This window comes from Panthera tigris, chromosome A1 (assembly GCF_018350195.1).
Source record: "Panthera tigris isolate Pti1 chromosome A1, P.tigris_Pti1_mat1.1, whole genome shotgun sequence".
NCBI lineage: Eukaryota > Metazoa > Chordata > Mammalia > Carnivora > Felidae > Panthera > Panthera tigris.
In genome coordinates, this window is record NC_056660.1 from 65193067 (window position 1) to 65214421 (window position 21355).

General features: G+C 38.2%; 1 protein-coding gene across 1 annotated transcript in view; it reads left to right on the plus strand.

Moving 5' to 3' along the window:
* The window catches only part of GPC6 (glypican 6), a 1111929-nt gene that overhangs the window by 556379 nt on the left and 534195 nt on the right, over positions 1-21355 (plus strand). Inside the window, exon 3 of the mRNA XM_042979107.1 lies at positions 7970-8361. Within this exon, the coding sequence (XP_042835041.1) occupies positions 7970-8361 (392 nt within the window). The remainder of the gene's footprint in view (positions 1-7969; positions 8362-21355) is intronic.

The following is a 21355-nucleotide window of genomic DNA, read 5'->3' on the forward strand; positions in this document are numbered from 1 at the left end:
TTTGGATTTAAGTTACCTTGCAAGGGAATATAAAGAGATGAATGGGCTACAGAGTTGTCAAAGCAAACTTTAACATATAAGATAAAAATAATGGAGAAAAGGAATTTTTATTCTACTACTTAGAGATAACAGACTAATAATTAAGTTGTCTTCCTACCTACAAGAAATGAAAGGCATAATACATTTTGTTGAGTTAATTTATCTTCAAACATTTCACTTATGATTTTGACCCTTTATGTCAGGGATTGGCAAAGTTTTTCTGTAAAGGCATGGATATTAAATATTTAGGGTATTTCGAACAACATAAATTCTTTGTTGCATATTCCTCTTCGTTGACATTGGTATTTTATTTGATTTTAGTCAAACGTTTAAATGTATAGGTGAATGTGTTCACAGATATGTATACTTGTTGCTAATGTACATATATCTTAAAACACTATATACGATATATGTGAGCAAATATCTTAAAATGCGGCATATCTGTAGTCGAATAATTTCAGCCTCCTTTTGTGTGCCACTGTTCTGTGTACTGTAGCTATAATCCCAGAATCTGTGACTGATTTTTTTCTAGTGGAAGCCACCCCTTTAAGAAAGCTACACCAAATCGAGGGATATAAGTATGCCCTCCAGTCTGTTATCTACATTAGTACTAATTAGTATTAGTGGAGAAAGTAATCACACCTGAAAATCATTTGTAATAAATAATTTAGATTTGACTTTAGAGTGCATTTTGCATATTTATATATGGTTTTACGTCCTCAGAGTTTATTATACTTCTCATTAATTTTCAAATCAGAGTGTGAAAATTTGACTTAGGATAAACTACAAAGCCACCCCACTGGCCTGCTCTTAGAATTCATCCTTTCTCTTAATGGCTGGGAGCTCTGGGTTGCATGCTAGTTCAGTGGTCTAGGGCAACTGGTTTCTGCTTATTTCTGAGCCCCCACTTTCTCATCTGCAAACTCGATATACTAACATTGAGTGTGTAAAGCCCGTCATAACCATGCTTGACGTTGTGTTTGATGTCCATTATACATCAGGCAACTGTTTAGGTCCTATCTCTAGCTATGCTTGAAATTACCATCATCCGTTGTTTCAAATTCATTTGTCCTCTTCATTTAAGTTTGGTATCTTGACTTTCCTCCAAAATTGTAACAGAGACAAATGGGAATAATGAAGATATTGTGTTACTGTATTGATTGCATTTTAAATCAGTTTGTGTTGGGGGTGGGGAGCTCTAAAGTGACAGAAATTCGGTTAAATAATCCCTCAAACAGGAAAGATATAGATTACTATTACTAGAATCACTTTGAAATTATATAGGCTATTAATTCATGAAATGAATGAACTGAGTAACTCATAATGCTTATTAAAATGTAATAAATTTAGTCTATAGAAACATACATATATATACACAGCAAGAGAAAGTATGAATTAAGAGATAAAGAAGTCATAAATCATAAAAGAATTTTTGCTTACAGCAACATTGTCTCATAATGGAGATTATTATTTCTCTCTTTTTGAATAAATTATTATTTTGAAAATAATTTTATATAATTTTTCAACCTCATAATTTCAAAAAATATATACTGAGGGTTTCTGTTTCTTACAGAAAAACACAACTGATGTTTAGGAAAAAAAAGCAAAGGCAATGTAATAGGCTATCTGTTACAGATTCAAAAGTGGCTTGGGGGTTAATTCAAACATAACATTCAGGGCATTGCTTGGACGAGGTAAGCACTTCACCTTGCAGTTAAGTTCACTGGGCATTGCCAGTGAACGTGAATGCAGTCGGCTTGGTGAGATCACAGCCATGACGTCAGGGTCCAGCAGGGCCAGGCAGCAGGAGAGGCAGGAATGAAGCCAAGCAAAGAATAGCTCCGGACAAACAGAGCTGTCCAGAGAGGAAGTGAGGGTCTGGTAGGGCAGTCTTGTTGGACAGGGGCCACGAGGCCTTCTATCTACAGATACACAGGAACTTGGAGCATGAGAGAATATGAATGTGTATGTATGCGTTACTGTACAAGAGTTTGGAGGATGTCAGGAGGCCGCATTCACCACGTCCTGCTCTACAATGAGCTGTAGCATCTTCCTTCCTCTAAGGTGGGTCCGTGAAGTTATCACTAAGAGGAGCCCAGACCAGATAGAGTCAAGGTGCGTTTCACTGGATGTTCATGTTCATCTGTCTATCTACTTACTCACTATTCACCAACTATTAAGGCCCTGACATATGACAGGCACCGCACCATACATGGAAGTGGTACTATTGGCCACCAACAATCTTCTCGGTGAATATAATGTGTATTTCAGCCCTTTCACCAAAGGTACGGCTCCTCGAGTTTATCTTGAAAGTAAATTGTGGGGTTTTCTTTCTATAAATATGCTAGTTTTTTCTTTTTTTTCTTTTTTCTTTTTTAATGTTTATTAATTTTTGAGAGAGACAGAGACAGAGTGTGAGCAGGGGAGGGGCAGAGAGAAAGGGAGACAGAATCCGGAACAGGCTCCAGGCTCTGAGCTGTCAGCACAGAGCTCGATGCAGGCTCAAACTCACAAACCGTGAGATCATGACCTGAGCTGTAGTCAGATGCTCAACCGACAGAGCCACCCAGGCGCCCCTTTTTAAAATTTTTTTAATGTTTATGTTGAGAGAGAGAGAGAGAGAGAGAGAGAGAGAGAGAGAGAGAACGAGTGGGGAGGGGCCGAGAGAGAGGAGAGAGAAAGTCCCAGGCAGGCTCCACTCTGTCAGCACAGTGCCTGATGTGGGGCTCAAACTCACGAAACCATGAGATCATGACCTGAGCCGAGATCAAGAGTCAGTCGCTTAACCAACTGAGCCACCCGGGTGCCCCAACGTGCTGATCTTTTTTCTCCATGTTTTGGTATCTTATTTTTAGGCTTCTGAAATTTATCAGTAGAAAGTTAACTCTCAGCGCGTGGATTAAGAGTGGTTCTGTCTCCCCAAGGGACTTTTGATGATGTCTGGAGACACTTTTGGTTGTCAGTACTGGGGGTAGGATGTGCTTTTGGCATCTGGTACACGGGGCCAGGGATGCTACTTGATATCCTCGAGTGCAGGGGACAGACCCACAACAACGAAGATTGCCCAGCTCACAGTGTCAACGATACTAAGGCCGAGATCCCTGATACAGAGGACTAGCATCTAACTGTCCCTTCCACTTAAAGCTACACCTTGCCAAGGATGACACTTCATGTGCCAAGCACTCCCTGAGCAACAGCAGTGTTTATCTCTTCTCACAGAGTCTCACCCCCTGGAGAATGGGAAGAGATAGGCCATTTAGGGATCATGTATTCTTGCCCTCAAAGTCTAACACAGAAGAGCGTAAAGGGTGCTGGCTTCTCCCTCCATGAATGCTCCTCATTAACTCACTGTTTTCCTAGTGGTCAGATCCGGCTATTATGTAAGCAAGGAGACTTCTGAAAGGAGAAATCTCTCACAAACTGTACCTGAACGCTGACAGATTATGCAGAATGAGGAAGGACAGCCATATTGACTTATCCTTGAAAAAAGCATGGGGGATGGGGTGCAGGGTGGTAACACTATTGTGTCTGTGAATCATAACCCTTACTGTACATGCACTTTCCAAACCATTTTACCCTCCATGACAGCTCCTCTGGGTCTTTCCTTAACCAGACCTTGGACTCTGGGCTGACTGAACTCATTTAACATGCTTTTGTGGAGGGAAGGGTAGAAAGAAAGAGATTAGGAGACAAATACACTTAACATGAATATGTGGGTTTAAAGAAGCAAATTTAGGATACCTGCTTCCCCTGCCAGGACAGGTGCTATCTGTGACCATGTACAGATATGGTCTCCACTGACCAGGACCAAAGCCTTTCACATTCACTGGGTTATGTGATCACAGGAACTTATATCACCATCTTGAAGCACTCATTTTATTTTTTATTTCTTTTAAATTTTTTAACGTTTATTTATTTTTGAGAGAGAAAGGGAGAGAGAGAGAGAGAGAGAGAGAGAGAGAGAGAGAGAGAGACAGAGACAGAATCCGAAGCAGGCTCCAGGCTCCGAGCTGTCAGCACAGAGCCTGATATGGGGCTCGAACCCACAGACCGTGAGATCATGACCTGAGCCAAAGTCAGACACTTAACTGACTGGGCCACCCAGGCGCCCCTTGAAGCACTCATTTTAAACAAGCTTTCAATGAGAAGTATGTGGGAAAGCATGAGAGCAAGAAAATGATGCAATTTCTAGGTAAATGCTATACAGCACCTAATCCAGTCCCCATGTCCATTTCGCTTATAGAAGCATTAATGAGATATTTCCAGCTTGTTTGGGCAAAGCTTTTGCAGTGTCATTGGCCTGCAGATTCCTAGAGAGCCTCTTGTCTGCCTTTTCTTCTTGGTGGTCCCTCCCTTCAGCCCTGTGTGCACCTTACGTTTTGATCCATTCATTTGGAGTCTTCATTTGAAGCCTTTCTCAGATATCCTTAGGGCAACTTTGGCTCTTCAGAGTTGATTTTTGCCCCTTCAGAGGCCTCTCCAAGTGATCAGGCAGCGTGCAGACTTTCTTTTTGCCTTTGGAACAGTGGTGGTTTTTATCTACAATATTGTTCCCCCCACCCCCCACCCCCGCCCCCTTGAAGCAATCTGCCCTGCAGCAAACAGATGTCTGTACCCAGATCTCCCTTCTAGATGAATAAGATCCTTCCAGAGGCTAATGCTGGTTGGAAAAAGTGCTTTCGTGCATCTATGAAGCATAACTGAGCCCTAAGCAACAACTTTTGATGTGTATTTTGTGAATGGGGAAGAGAAAAAAATCAAAAACATTTTTTTTTCTGCCAAACTGTTTCTTGAGATGAAAATTTTTGTTGACGGAAGGCCTTACCCAACCTGAGGTTTGCCCTCGCCGATGAAACAGAGGTTGGATGGACATTGCTTTGCCTTACATTGTTCTTCAATTCCGTTCTCTGCGCTGTTTGGGCATAATACTCCATCAGCAAAGTGTAGCTGATAACTGTCTTCCAAAACTCCATCCTGTTTGGTTTGCTGAGAAACAGTTTTCATCCAAGCATAAAATACTTTGTTCAAAGAGTCAACCTTCAAGAGGTGGAAGTCTAAGTCCACGGGCAGGCTAAAAATGAAATGAGTGTACTTATTTTGGGAGGACATTAGTTTTGCCTCAGTACCTCAGATGCCCATCTTTCATAAGATCTAAGATCAATGTACCTTAAGGTAGCAACATTTGTCATAATTGCCTGATACATTAGCATCTTTCAATACCAAATATTAACTTTGACTATGAGATCACTAAACCATGTAATGATTTTGAACAAGGAATAATAGCTTGACTTTTGAGGACCAGTGAAGCTAACAGCAAACTTTTGAGACAATGACATACTCTTAGACAGAATTTAAGCTTGGAACCTAATGAAATGCTTGTTGAGCCCTATTTATTGAAATATGAGGACTTGGTTTCATTATTCAATTATAAATACTAGTTTAGGCATATGGAAGCAAACCACATGACACAGAAAGGGAGCGGTCTGTTTTTAACTATTTAGCCTCAAAGCAGGCAGAAATCCAGCATCTTTCTATTCCCCGTATCAGGAGGGGAAGAGCCTAAGTAATGTCATTTTCAGTAAAAGCAAACAATAAAAATTTCATCTTCATAGAGAAGCATTTATACCTCAAGTCTTTGCAGAGCGATGAGAATCAGAAGATTTTTTTTTCCTTTTTTTTAAACCTCTTTGAAAATCCAGACCACACTATTGATTACTAACTATTCATTGCTGAAGGCAGTACTCTGTATTCAATAAATTAAGCTTTAATTCCTGAGTCCAACAAAATAATTGACCTCAAAAAGAAGATAAATGAATAGGCTGTCCTGAGCTCATGATTAGAATCCACTTTCTAGTCTCATTATATTCGTATTTTTCAATTCAGTGATTTTTCCATTCTTTCTTAGTTTTGTTCACAATCTATAACACCTTCCTCCCTGCTGCTATATCACCAAGGCCAACCTCTTTCCATTCTTGGTTTTGAGAATGAAAGATTTTAATATGATATTTTTATAATTTAGTATTAATATTGATAAATTAATACAGTTTCCATTTTAGGACAAGCTAGGTAACTAGTATTTCTGAAAACTTCTGAACTGTTCTTGATTTCATAAAATCCTAAATAACATAGATGTAGCATGCATAAATATTTTGATTAAGATAAGAAATATTTGGTGGCTTGTATAAGATCACACAGGATTTATAAACCATGACTTAGGAAATCCTTCAATTATTGCTGCCCCTGTAGCCACAGAATTTCTATATTTAAGAAAGTATATTCTTTCATAGTAAGAAGGTAAACATGTGACTAGAGTCCTCTTTAAGGTTTGATGCTTTGGTTTCATTTGAAATCAAATATAAAATATCATTATTGCAGACACTATTTAAAGATCACAGCAGTAGTTCAATGTTAACATTTTTCAGAACTGAAGTAAATCAAGGTCTTCTGAGAAAGCAGAAATAAGGTACAGCTTCCAAGGAAACTGTGGAGAGATTCGTGGCTTTTTTACTTCAGTGTCCCAGGAGAAAATCCCCCAGGGTTCCAGAAAAAAAGAAGTTATTTGTTTTTGTTTGCATTCCTACTTTGATTCCTTGAGGCATCCTGGACTTGATTTGCCCTTCTATTACCTGAGAAGGGTGCATAGTATCAGAGAATAAAGAGAACTGTGAGAGATAAAACAGAATCCCTCTGATGTTGGGCACTTGGATTTATAAACTCAGAGGCATTATCTCTTCATAGTCTTTTTTGCCACCCCAAATCACATTCTGCAAATGGGATAACACTTGAGTTGACTTTACCCACGCTCACTTGGTGCAAATGGATAGGTGCCCCGCATGCCTGAAGCGTGTCTTTTTCTTTTTTTTAATTTTTTTTTTTTTTAACGTTTGATTTATTTTTGAGACAGAGAGAGACAGAGCATGAACGGGGGAGGGTCAGAGAGAGGGAGACACAGAATCTGAAACAGGCTCCAGGCTCTGAGCTGTCAGCACAGAGCCCCACGCGGGGCTCGAACTCACGGACCGTGAGATCATGACCTGAGCTGAAGTCGGCCGCTTAACCGACTGAACCACCCAGGCGCCCCGCCTGAAGCGTGTCTTGAGGGAGCCTAACGTGAGGCCTGAAGAGGCTAACAGCACCCAGTGACGTTAATTTCTTATTTCTTGCATCCTATAACTGAGTGTACTGCAGGATAGCAGAGTTCATCTCTTGGTGTACTCTTTTTCATTGAGAACTTTTTAGGCAGAAATCCCAACAGCCCATATTTTATTCAAGTTCTATAAAATGATAGTTTATATTTATAATGGTAATGCAAAGTACTTCATAACTTTCTGATTCATTATGGCAAACTAAATTATGCTCATTATAGCTTTGGTATTAAGTGAATTTATTTGCATTATGAATCTCTGAACACTGATAATTGATTGCTATATATAGCAACTACAAAGAGTCCAAAATATTACATTAATGTAAATATCCCATTTATGAACTATTCCAAATAGCAGCAATTTAATTGAATTTAGTGTTAGGACAGATTTGTAAGTAGACTGGCACAAAAGTTTTTAGCCGTATGCATTTGTTATTATGTTAATGACAATACTTTGCAACGTACTTTGATTTGAGTTTAAATTGAATTACAATTTTCTAAAATTTAACAATACATGAAAAAAGAATCTAGCTACTTTGGAGGAGTAATAAATGATACACTCCTAATGTTAATGGATGTGCTTTCAAATAGAAATCATGTGGTCTTCTGTTTTCTTTGACTCGTAGATCGTAGATGCAGGGCAAATCTTATTTAAAGTATTATCATCAATTCATTGATGCCTTAATCGCAGGTTACATTTTGTATGAAAGTTGTGTCTAAGTTAAGTAGATGCTGTGGGCATTCTAGGTCTTACTAATTATGAGTGTTTTCTTGGTTTATTTGCAGAATTTTTCCGAGAGCTCCTGGAGAATGCAGAAAAGTCACTAAATGATATGTTTGTACGGACCTATGGAATGCTGTACATGCAGAATTCGGAAGTGTTCCAGGACCTTTTCACAGAGCTGAAAAGATACTACACCGGGGGCAATGTAAATCTGGAGGAGATGCTCAATGACTTCTGGGCTCGGCTCCTGGAACGGATGTTTCAGCTGATAAACCCACAGTATCACTTCAGCGAGGACTACCTGGAATGTGTGAGCAAATACACAGACCAGCTGAAGCCTTTTGGAGATGTACCCCGGAAATTGAAAATTCAGGTCACCCGCGCCTTCATTGCTGCCCGGACGTTTGTCCAGGGGCTAACTGTGGGCAGAGAAGTGGCAAACCGAGTTTCCAAGGTAATTGAAAATCTGCTTTCTAATTGGTCTTTCTCTTCTGCTGTTTTTAAAACAACTGTTTAAACAACAACAACAACAAAAATTCAAGGTGAAGTTTCTCTGTTAACAGTGGTCCTTGCTCTTAGAGTAATCGGATAAACGTCAAGGTTTAATTCTGTTTTACTTTTTTTTCTTGCTTTGTATGAGAGAAGACAAGATTTCAATCCATTCCATGTTTGGAACATAGTGTCAATATTTATCAGCGATATAGCATGAATGGTGCGGAAACAGGCGTCTTGTAACTATGACCACTTGGCACTTCTGAACAGAGTTTTAAGAATGATAAATAATCATGAAACAGTCCATCCGGAGGTTATAATCCTCTAGGAAGTCACAAGGTGATAGTCTTCATGAGGTTTTCAAGTAGAGACAAGCTGCTGTTCACACACCAGCTTCTGGCATTTCTTCTTCTTTATCACTTGCAAAAGTGGCCAAATTCCTCAGTAGTGGAGAAAGAACCCTTTGCTAACACCTGTAGAACTGGATTAGGGAGGAATAATGAATACAAAGTATAGATCCTGGCAGGGAATTCCTTTTGTTATCCATTAGCTTTGAAATTCAACGCCTCGTATTGCATCCGGCTTATGAGCAAGATAAATCACTAATACACATCACGCCTTTCCTTGAGGATGTCTCTAAACCTTTAATGCAAGGGGTCTTTCTCCACTGCTTTCTTTAAACATTGACTGTTTCCTGTGTGTAGGATGTTTGCCTTTGTTTAAATTCTTCCTTGACATTCAACTGTTCTTAGGAGACGGGCTTGCCCATTTATGAGGTCAGCCCAACAAATAAACTGAAAGATGATTACTCTAAGACATAAAGTAAAAACAGCACATAACAGGAATCTGGTATTATGTCACCCAAAAAGGTCATATTTGTACAAAGATTAATGCCAAACACTACTTTCTTATTGCAGGGCTGTGGCAAAGACCCACATATTTCTCATAACTATTGGTGCTAACCTTCCATATTTCTCTTTTCTCTACCTTCATGTCCTCAGTATTTACATCTTGGTATAAAGACTGGGTATACCCTTAAAAAATGTGTCTCTGTGACACTATTTATAAATTTCATAGCCATCCATTTTTAAATTACCTATTCCTACTGAGTTTATTTGAGCATATGGAAAGAGTATTTTCAAGAGGCCTCTAAAAAGGATAATCACATGAGGCTTAATATAATATAAAGGCCATATAACTCTGATGTTAAAAATGATGTTTTTTTAAATTGAAAATCAGTAATATTCTGGATACCAAAGGAACTAGAGCCCCAAAAGTGGGTCGATAAGGAACTAGCCAGGTGGATTAGCAAAAGGAAATATGATCACCCGAGAAAGTCTGTAAAATATATAGAAGTACAAAAACTAAATATGTATCCCATATATTCTTAAGCAGAAAGTTTGTTTTTTTTTTAAAAAGATAACTTTAGTCACAGAGACTTCAAATTGAAGTCTTTGCTTTTGCTGGAGAATGAAACACACAGCCGGCTTTTAAGAAACACAAGATAAGAAATTCAAAGCGTGGATTGATCTGTGCAACATTCTGGACTCTTTACTTTGATTCTGTCTGAGTGTGAGTAACGTTTAGATGCACATATTTTGGCCTGGGGATGTTCTGGTGCAATAAGAGAATATTTTCTAGCAAAGTATCTAGAAAGTATCAGGGGAGACTGCTGCTGATTCTCTCTGAGTTCTCAGAAGATGGCATTAATAACTGCCCCTAGATGACACCTCCCTTTTACCATTCCCTGACTACCTCAGTGTGAGGTCTTTGTAGATCAAAATCGAATTTACTACTCTTCATGACGTGGAGGTTGACATCATGGAGCAACCACCAGTAGAATATGGCTTTTAATTTTTTTCTGGACATGATGAGGGATATACTCTGTAACACTGTGATCTTGTTTCTCCTGATCTTTCCATGATCAGCATTCATTTGCTGAGCAGCTGCTGTGGATTTGTGATGTAGTTTGTGGTCATGTAACCATGGAATGCTGACTGTTCTATGCAGATATTGGCTTGTCTGGCCTGAGTTTCATTAGCCCTAATCTATTCAAATCATAATTCCCATGCTGACATCTGGGTGCCACCTTGTAGAAAGATAAACAGAGAGAAGGAGAAAGAGAGAGGGGTGTGGCTTAAAAGAAGCCGAACCTTTTTTTTTTTTCTAAAATAATTTATGACTCAGGGATTTAAGTGTATTACAAATGAACTTTCTCACCTAATGATTACCAGATGGTATGTAACTGACAAAACCAGAAATACATCTACTAGGACTGTTGGTATGTTGGTATTTTTCAGCACCCAAACTATTTTTTGTAATAAGAATAAAAATGACAAGGACTCAATATTTTAAGAGAAAAAGCAAGAATGGTGTTGGAGGTAAAAGCCCTTCATAAATCTGGGGCGTCCCTGTGGCCCGTTACTTGAGGGGTTTGAGTTGGCGAAATGATTGCAGAAGAGGTAAGGAATTCAAGGCAATATTCCCAAATGGAGATCAACAAACTAGGTTATCTCCTGCATCCTGGTTTGTAGAATACATTTTTTTCCTTCTGTTTCTTCTCTTTCAGTGGCTTCTCAAATCTTGGAAGATATCATTAATAGCTTCTAATTAATTGTTTTGACTGTAAAATATATCCCTTTGGCAAAACACAGCCATTTGACACAAATGTTTTGACATGATATTATAAGGAATTTTTGTACCAGAAAAATGGAGGAATAATTTGGAGGCATCAACACAATAAGGGTTTAAACTTATCTTTGCCATCGTAGAGACAAAAGCCTTGTCTTCTTCTAGGCACTGAATGAAGCAAGTTAATTTTAAGTAACCATAACTGGAGATCTGGTTCTAAGAAGTGTTAAATGATCCTCGAGTGAATATCTGTGGTCAGTTAACCAGGGTTCATTTACTATGTGAATGACTAATTTTGAGAGTGTTGAGTGTTGACAAAATACGGAGATTTGGTAACTTTCATACTTTATTGGTGGAAGTATAAATGGATGTGTTCACTTTGGATAACAATTTGAAAATACCTGTATCACTGAAAAAGTGTGTATCCCAACACTGCAGTTCTACCCCAGGAGTGGAACAGGCAGATGTGTGCGTGTGTGTGCAGGCAGATATGAAGAAGAATGTTCACAGCATTGGTTACAATAACATGAAAATTAGAAAAATCACAAATGTCCCATCGGCATACATGGTGATCTTGTCACACCATGAAATCCAATGGAGCATGGAAAATAACTGAACGATAGCCACACTCATGGATGAATCACGGAAACCTCATTTTGAGAGAAAAACATTATCAAAGAATACATACAATTTATATAAAGTTCAAATAACATAAAACAAAGCAATACATTATATTTTATTTCAGAATAAAAATATATGTGATAGAAGTCTGGAGAAAATTTTTAAAAATTGAAAACACAAACATTAGATGGTCATTTCCTTTAGGGGTTAAGCTTAGAGATATTATAAAGGCGGGTTATACAGGGATTTCTAAAGTTATTGGATAACATACTGTTTCTTAAGCTCTGGGCGATATGTGCGGTTGGAGGGGTGGATTTAAAACCATTTTAATGAAAGAGATTCAAATGGTGAAGACTTTGCCATTGTTCATCTCTGATTCTCTTCATCTGTGCAGATATGATCAAATCCCTGAGCTACCCCCAGTAGTTTATCAGACTTACTGCTGTTTGTAGATTTGTTAACTGTTCACTTTCCATGCTCCATATTGTGCTAAACTATACCAGGTAAGCTTGGAAGGCAAAGCTCTAAACTGAAGATAAAAACAAATTTTGATAATGTAGTTGCCTGGAAAGAAAGAGTCTAGACTATTTCTTAGCATTGTCCCTTTATTAAAACACCACTCTCATACCCTTATATATACCCATTTATGAGTGGAAACACGGAAGCCAGCTTGTCAGACACTGTGAAGCACACAGACAGAGGGCTCCATTAAAGAGGTGTTAATGTTGTCTGCCTAGACCAAGCTTCAACTATTTATCATGAAGGCAAATGTGGAAATGACTCTCCTGTCTTCACTGGTCCATCCTGACGGCTGTCATTCTGCTTTAATCAAAGTGACTTCTATGAGTAAAGACTGTAAATTATGTCAATAAAACTGCGTCAATTATGGAAGTCATTTCAATGATTCGTTCCAGACAGTTGGGTAGATAGTAGAGCTGGGATCCAGAGAACTTGCCCTATTGCCAAATACCGTCATGTATCCCTTGTCTGTCTGTATGTCCGTCCGTCCATCCATCCATCCATCCATCCATTCACCTACCTAAAATCCTTCTTTCTTGTGGGTCATGACTTTGAAAAGAAAGTTTGACTTATAGTCTTTAGTAAGACCAGAAAGTTTCATCAGTAGATACCTGTCAATGCTACACAGACTGTTTTTGCATGAAGAGCCTCTTAGCTGGTTCATATACCTGAGTAAACAGCTTTGCATTAACATTGCAATGCCAAGAAAGCAATAAACAGAGTCAATTTTCAATAAATGTGGTTGATGGACTATAAGGCTGAAAAGTTTATCATCAAATTTGATGAAATGAAGGCTATGAAATACGTCCATTGAGAGCATTTTCTGATCACAATGGAAAACCATTCTGAAGAATTTACCATTGAGATAATTTACAAGAGAAATGGTATTCTATTTAGCTGTTTGCTTTGGGGAAAGGATTTAAGATATAAAGTAAGACCACCTTTTATAGCTATCACCTGACTCATTTGTATTGTTCCTTTTATGGTGATATTTTAATCGGAGTTAATTTTTATGGAGTCATCCAAAAATGAAACAGACCACAAAAAGGTCTTAGGTGAATGAAACCTTTTTATAATTCTTCTGTGGCTAGTGTACTCTCTTCTGTAATTGTTGATTATTCAGTGTAAGTTACTTCAATAATATACAGTGTTAGGAAGAATAGGTAAGCTTTTTAAAATTATCAATAATGCTTCTATGTTTACAACTTTTAAGTCAGCATAAATAATACATGCTTGCTGCTTTATGATGGTGGTGTGGGCATTATATTTAGAAAGTACTTAGCAGTCAATAAATAAATAATATCATGATAAAAATAGTAACAAAATGATATTAGTACTAGGAGCCATGACAATGAAAATAATGTAATTCATTGAAAATGTATGAATTTTAGCCTGGCCTAGGTGCTGTGATAAGCCCTGAAAATCACAATAATATAAGTAAATCCCACTGTCAGAAGAAGGAAAGAACATTTCCCCTCAAGTATAGCATGTGGGATTCTGCAGATGGATTTAGAGAATTAAGAGAGACAGTCTGTTTTGATTAAAACACTTCGGTTATTTTGATTAAAACAGTTAAAATATCTTATTAATTTTAAGTTCTCTTGCAAACTACATAGCTTAGATGTATGCTTGTGAAAAATAGTTGAGATAAGAAGAGGGTAGAAATTGAGGAAAATGAAGCCATTTATATCCAATGCACTAACAACTATTTGTGTATTCTTTCTTTTTGTTCCCTTTTGTAGCCTGTGTCTCTTTCTAATACCTATGCCTGAGTTAGGCTACTTTATTTTAAAATTATACTATCTATTGGGATTCCATTAAAATGAGCACCTTTCTCATCATTGAAATTTGATTGTGAAGTTTTTTCCATTTTGGAAGAAGTTAATGAGTTCCTTAACTCTGTGAATACAACGTAACTAGGAAATGTTTGAGAACCACAGTTCTGCTTATACTGTACCTAATAGGTATAATCTCTCTCTCGACTACAGTTCAAGTGGGGTGGTTATAATAACCCAGCTTTTATTTCATCCCAATGTGGACTCTTGTAAAAGTGAAGCCATTTTATGCTTGTTCATTGTGTACTGTATGTCAAGTACCATTGGTAAGTTTATGAGATACCAAGGCCAAGCAAGTTAACGTATTTGCAAGTACTAATTGGGAAGACACACACACACACACACACACACACACACACGCACGCACAAAATGTCAATGTATACTGAGAGAATTTTGCAACAAGTGTTCTGAGAACAGAAAGGAGAGACATCTAGCTTAATCTTATGTGCCCGGAAATTTTCAGGGGCGTAGAAGCCTGAACCACATATTGAAGGATGCATGGGCGTTGGGCAGATGATGAGGGCATCTAGCATGGTGAAGGATGTTTTAGGCAGAAGCAACAGTGAACAGAAGAAGCACAGAGGTATAAAACCAAATGATGTGTGCAGGTAGCTGCAAGCATGTGGTGTTCTTGAGGTATAAAGTACAAAGCAATGAATAGCAAGAGATTAAGCTGGAGGCCCAAACTGAACCCTTGAATAAAAACTATTTCACTAACAATTTGGCACATGTCTATTTTACCCGAATAACTTAAAAAAAAAAAAACAGCAACAAACAAAAAAACAAAAACAAAACTTTCTGTGGTTTGGAAGCATTCTAGTACTTTTGAGGGACAAGTGAATGCTGAGCACTTACTGTGTGTCCAGTATTGTTCTGTAAGAAACAGGAAATAACAATGAATAGCATTGTCCTTGAGGAAATCCAACACTATCCAGAAGTTCAAGTGTGGTGCAACTGATCAGGATAAAGGCAGAGATCTGTATAGAGCACTATGTGAATCAAGAGAAACACACATTCCTTTTTGTCTTGGGAAATTGGAAAAGACACTGTAGAATAGATAATAGTCAGACTTAGACTTCAAGAATGAACAGGTATTGCAACAGGGAGAAAGGGATGTAAGGCTTTGTGGTCCTCGGCCCAGCAGGTTCAAAGACACAAATCGTGAAAGGTCATGGTGTTTTGGAGGGGATTCCAGGAGGTAAATTTGGACCATATTATTTGGGTCATAGTTTATGTTAAGGAATGTGAAGGACTTGGCATAGGCAAGGAATAACAATGATTTTTTAAAAGACAAGTATGTGATCAGATATTCACTTTAAAAAGGCGGTCCATGGGGTTGATAATCTGGATTGGGGGACTGACAGCCGGTGCAGTGATGGAAAACTATTGCAATTGCCCAGATTAATAGTGATGAGACCTGGGTCAGCAGGTGGAGTGGAGTGGAGAGCACACCCAGAGAGACAAACACGCCAGCACAGTATATAGATGATGTATCTTCTCAGGTTCCCTCCCGGCATCAAGCACAGTTCCTGTCACAAAATTTGTTCCCGTTTAGTAACAGCTGTCTGTTGGCTGACTGGTTTGAGAATCACCACCATATCATTGATTGTTGGCAAAGGATGGTAACATTTGGCTAGAGGAAGAAGGGAATAGGATCAGATGAAATATCAAAACATATCAAGATTTAAAGAGGGATATAGAGAAAGAAGACAAATGGTGCGAGCCAGAAAAGCATATTGCCCTGAAAGTAAAGAGAACAGAACTTCAAGAAATAGGGTAATGAACAGTATCGAATGTTGCAGATAGTCAAGTGGGAGGCACAGAGGAAATAGACTTTTGGATTTGGCTCTTAGGATGTTACCAATTAGCAAGCAGCAGTGCAACTACCCTGGTTTTGATTGGTGGAGAAGCTAATTCTTCTGCCACTACACATTCTAGAACTAGCGTGGTCCATGGACTGGTGCTCTTGAGTAGGCTATCACGGTTTTGCAACAAGGTAAGTACAACTGAGAGCACTTTAAAAATCTGAATAGCAATTTCACATTGCCCCAGCATCCAAGACACCATCAGTAGACTTTTCCTTGAATATTGGTGAACTTGTCTGGTGAGTCTCCTCGCTGTGACCTGCATCTTAGCTATGCTCCATCAGGTTACGTATCAAAGCATAACATCCTGGGAAGAATCAAATAACCAGCCAAAGCCTGTCTAGGTCATGGGAGCCTCAGACAGCGAGTCTGAGGTGTATTATTCTAGAACAGTGCTGAGAATACAAAATAACCTATTCGGCTTGATTCTGTTGGTGTGTCTGGACTTTCTCCTCCCTGTATGCAGTTTCCCTTTACCCCTTTTTGTGGCCTTCTGTCCCAGCCTTTTCCCCTGGGGTGCATTCTCTGTGTTCACAACCATCAATGGGCTCCTGTAAGCCCATTTTGATTGACACATCTACTGTCTGCCTTTGCCCCACAAGTCCGAGAACTTCTCTGGGGCCATTGGAAACGTGTGCTACAAGCAGATGTCTTTGTTACTAATAGGGAACCTCCAGTGGTGAAATGTGCCAATTAAGGTACAGCACAAATAAAAAAAGCCCAAGGATAGAACTCTAGTGCTGCAACTCAAAGGATGCTTCTTCTAAAATGGCTTCGTAAAGGAAAACGGACCTGACACTTTATTCCAGTGAACAGCGCTGAGTCTGTTCTTGGATATGTATCTCCGAATGCTTTTATGCTTTTCTTGCTGGAAGGTTCTGTGCCACAAGATTTGAACAGCAGTCGTATTGTAATTACTTACACATGCAAAAGCACACCCGGAGTGTTGGCTGGACACTGCGGGCTGTGTGGCAGGATAGGCCGAAACTAAAAGTTTGGAGGATTTTTCTTTTATGGTCCCATCTTCATGGAGTCAGTGTAACAAGGACATTCTCTGAGGCAATATCAGTGCAGAGGTTTATGAGCCAAGATACACATGAAAAAGAATTTTAATAGAGCTTGACAGATATATTGCATTAATACTGCTGACATAGTGAAGCAAGACTTGTGTAAAGAGTATGACACATTGGTATTTTTTAAAATGAGGTATTAGATCATACAGATAGCTGACTGTATAAAGAGGGGGGATACACTGTCCCCACTGTTACCCTCGTGATTACAGACAAGGGTTATTCCCCTTCATGTGTATGCGTTTTACCTCTTCGTCTTGATGAGTGATATTCAGCGCAGACACAGTGGATCAATCCCAGATGCTTAGAAAATAAAAATCACCCCACACAATGTCGAAACTCTACGTTGTCTTACGTCTAAATCGGATGGCCAAGGGTGAAAATGGACAGTTCAGGGTGTCAGTAATGGGATAATGGTGACTTTGACATTCAGATGGAAGTACAACTGTAGCCTAAATCAATAGTTATTGCAAGTTAACATGAGTTGACACTTAAGCAGCGGGCATAAACAGATTTTTAAAAATTCATTTTTGGCGTTGCAGGAATGTGCTGCATGTCAAAAATGCCGATGTCATGTTTAATACTCAGTAGATAACGGGATTTTCATGGGAATTTTATCCTCTTTAGTTTGTAGTATCTTAAGTCAGGAAAGGAGAGTTTTCCATGTTCATTTTGTATAGGATTTGGCAATCAGAAAAAGTCATTCAACATTTTGAACTTTCATAAATATATTAATTATGAAAAACTGTTATGCCACATACCATTCTCACAGTAGTTATAAATATGAGTCTCTCCATAAAGAAATATATTGGTTAATAAATAATGGGTGTTGGGCACCTGGGTGGCTCAGTCGGTTGGGCGTCCGACTTCGGTTCAGGTCATGATCTTACAGTTTGTGAGTTCGAGCCCTGCATCGTGGGCCCTGTGCTGACAGCTCAGAGCCTGGAGCCTGCTTCGGATTCTGTGTCTCCTTCTGTCTCTACCCTTCCCCTGCTCACGCTCTGTCTCTCTCCCAAAAATAAATAAACATAAAAAAGTAGAAATAAAACTGATAATCAATAAATATAAATAAATAAATAATGTGGGTTAAAACTTTTCCTCATTTGCTCTTGGTTTTCTAAAGACCCATTTCCTTACTAAAACTCTATCTAGATAAGGCAAAATGTATTTCACTGTTTTTCAATGGAAATGGACAGCAGTCAGTAAGAAACACAGGATTTTATAGGGCTTTAAAAATACCAGAGAACCAGTCACTCTGCAGACGTGCTCATTCTTTTCTTCTTAGGGTTTTGTTGCTCAAATTAGAGGCTGGGCCAAGGGGAAGTTAAGTGTGCTTGCAATAACACATTTTATCGAAAAGACAAACCTTATGATATCCTGCTGCATTTGTAGATAGAATATAACTATATAAAATATTTATGACACCATTTCCATAAAATATCAGGAATATCTATTGTGAAATGGAGAAAAAAGTACTCTGACATTTTGGCTAAGACGGCAGAGAATCCAGATGGAAAGTCTTTTATATTTGTGCAGATTCTTTTTTTTTTTTTATTGTTAAAGTGATAGCTTTGTTCCAGCAATAGTCCGATATACCAATTGTTTAATACGTTGTAAATCTTACAACTCCTGGCTATCCAAGCTGTCCCTCTTAGTCAGTTGGTAGTTGATCACTTGTGTTGTGGTTATAGAACCAAGTGCATTGGGGAAATGAGATAATCTGATGAATCACTCAAGCCAAAGAGACCTTTTCCCCCCCTTCGAATTACCAAAAACATTTAAGTAAAATTTTGACCCTAGCTTAAATCACCTAGGTATTTTTTTCTGACTACAAAATCAATATGTGTGCTCATCCAGAAAGGAAAACAATGTGGAAAGTGCAGAAGGGTACAAAGAAGAAAATAAGATAATCCTAAATTCTCACTACCCAACCAGTGTCAAAGATGGGCTAAAAGATAATCCATCTCAAAAGTTTGTTTCTAGTCTTTCTGTAACTCTAATATATATTTTGTATTACATACTGTTAAATCTTGTGGGATAATTCACATTGGATTCTACTTTTTTCTCTTTTACATCGGAAGTATTTCCCCACATCAATAGCATTTCTTTAAAAATTACCCTTATTTTTTAAAGAATTCTTTTGCAACCTAAAGAATTTGTTTGCTACCAATATATCTGGGAATCTGTCACAAACAGTCACCTCCTGGACATTCTCGCTATGAAAAAGAAACAACTGTTTTAAGTAGTTGATGTGTGTGTCCATGTATGTGTCATGTTTATCTGAATTCATCTTGTACCCTGAATGCCAGGATATATGAGAGTCCCGTTATTCCCTTAGCATGTATTTAACTGTTGAAATTTACTGGTTGGTTTGTATATACTCTATAGAGCTCAGGAGCAGTGTTTTTTGTTTGTTTCATTTTGTTTTTTCAAACAGAAAAAAAAAGATATAAAGTAGAGGCAGGAATGAGGCTAACTGGAAATGTATATTGGAAGTTCCTGGGCAATCTTTCCCGTTGGCCCAAAAGTCTGGATCTAAGCCAGATTGCAGACTGGTAGACCTTGGTCCTAACTGGCCCAGGGGCATGTTTTATTTGGCATCAATTCTTAAGATTTCAAATACTGTTTTGAAATGGGGAGGATTAACATAAAATGTGGATTTCTACAATTCCTGAAGATATGACCAGCCTGGCCCCATATTAAGGAAGGTTTAGACCGAGTTTGTGTTGGGTTGAACATTCATGACTCAGTTCGATGCCCATCTAATCATTCCTCTAGTTCGCCTGATTCTGAGCTCAATATTGCTGGCCAATGTTTCAAAATGTGTGGCTGTTTTTCTCATAATAGAGAAATGTTTCTCTATACCTGTGTGTTTACTAAAAATGAAAAAGTGTCAATCACTTTTTGGGTGTCTCAGTCAGTTAAGCATACAACTCTTGATTTCAGCTCAGGTCATGATCTCACGGCTGGTAAGATCCAGCCCCGCGTTGAGCTCCAGACTAACAGCAAGAATCCTGCTTGGGATTCTCTCTCTGTGTGTCTCCCCACCTCCTCTCTCTCTCTCTCTCTCTCTCTCTCTCTCTATCTCTCTCAAAATGAATGAACTTTTTTTTTTAAGTGAAAAAGTGAATGACAAATAGAGCCATGTTTCAAGAAAAAAAATGGTAGGAAGCTTACCTTTTTTTGAAAACATAGAATATTCTACTTTATATGCAAATTATTTCTATGTTTAAAATTAAAAAATAAACTTCACTTGTAATTATTGACTCTGTGGCATTTGAATGTGCCAACCTTCCTTTAAGCCTGCTGTTAGCCATCAGTATGAGACAGACAATAGTCTTTAATTAAATAAAAGCAAACCAATAACTAAAAAAACAAAAAACAAACAAATAACAACAACAAACTCTACTATTCTTAGTGTTAGATCAGGAAAGAATCTCCCCTTTTAACATCTTAAAGAATATCCTTTTAACATACAGCTAGAAGTTTACTCCTGCCAGAATGGACCACAGCAAGCACAGACCTGGAATTTTTCCCATCAAAGTTGTCACAAAATCATCACTATGCTGTCCAAAACGAATACATTGGGAGCCACATATGTTATTTAAAACGTTCTATAAGCACATTAAAATAAAAGGAAACAGGTGAAACTAATTTTAATGGTAAATTTTTAACCTATTATATCCAGAACCTTGTCATTTAAATATGTAATCAATACAGAAATTATTGATAAGATATTTTATTTTTCTTGTAACAAGGCCTCAAATTTCAGGGTGTATTTTGCATTTTGGGACTAGCCATATTTCCTATGCTCAAGAGCCATATGTGGCTAGTGACTAATGTCTCAGACAACGCAAATATATAGTTTTAATGCGTTATCCTCCTATCAAAGGCAAAGAATTTTAGGGACTCACCAGGAAGTCTAAAACTCTTGGGGTTGATTGTTGACATGGTTTTCCAGTTGTGAGGAAAATAGAGAAATATTTTGTGTTTGCATAATGCATTTTGGGCCCTGACTGGAATTCTGACATAAGTAACAGATACTTTATTGAGAGATTTGCTCTCGCCAGCCCTCAGAGATTTTGCGGGTGGTATTACCAGTGCCCATAAAAAAAAAAAGTATAATGAGCACCAGAAAGATTGTAAATCATCAGAGAGAGATTAATCTGTGCTTTTCCACCTCCCCTGGGGAGACAGATGAGAAGAATTCATGGAGGAGTTGGCTGTTATCTATGGGTGTCAGCCTCAGTCATAAACAAAATAAATAAACATCCAAATATTATCAAAGGGGGCTCTCTGTAACTTTTGGCTCTTACAAAGGGGTCCTTAATGTTCATAAAGGTGGTTCGTCACCATTAAATGACTCAACACCACATAACTAATTTGTGTTCAGACAGATCTGAGAGTATTTCTG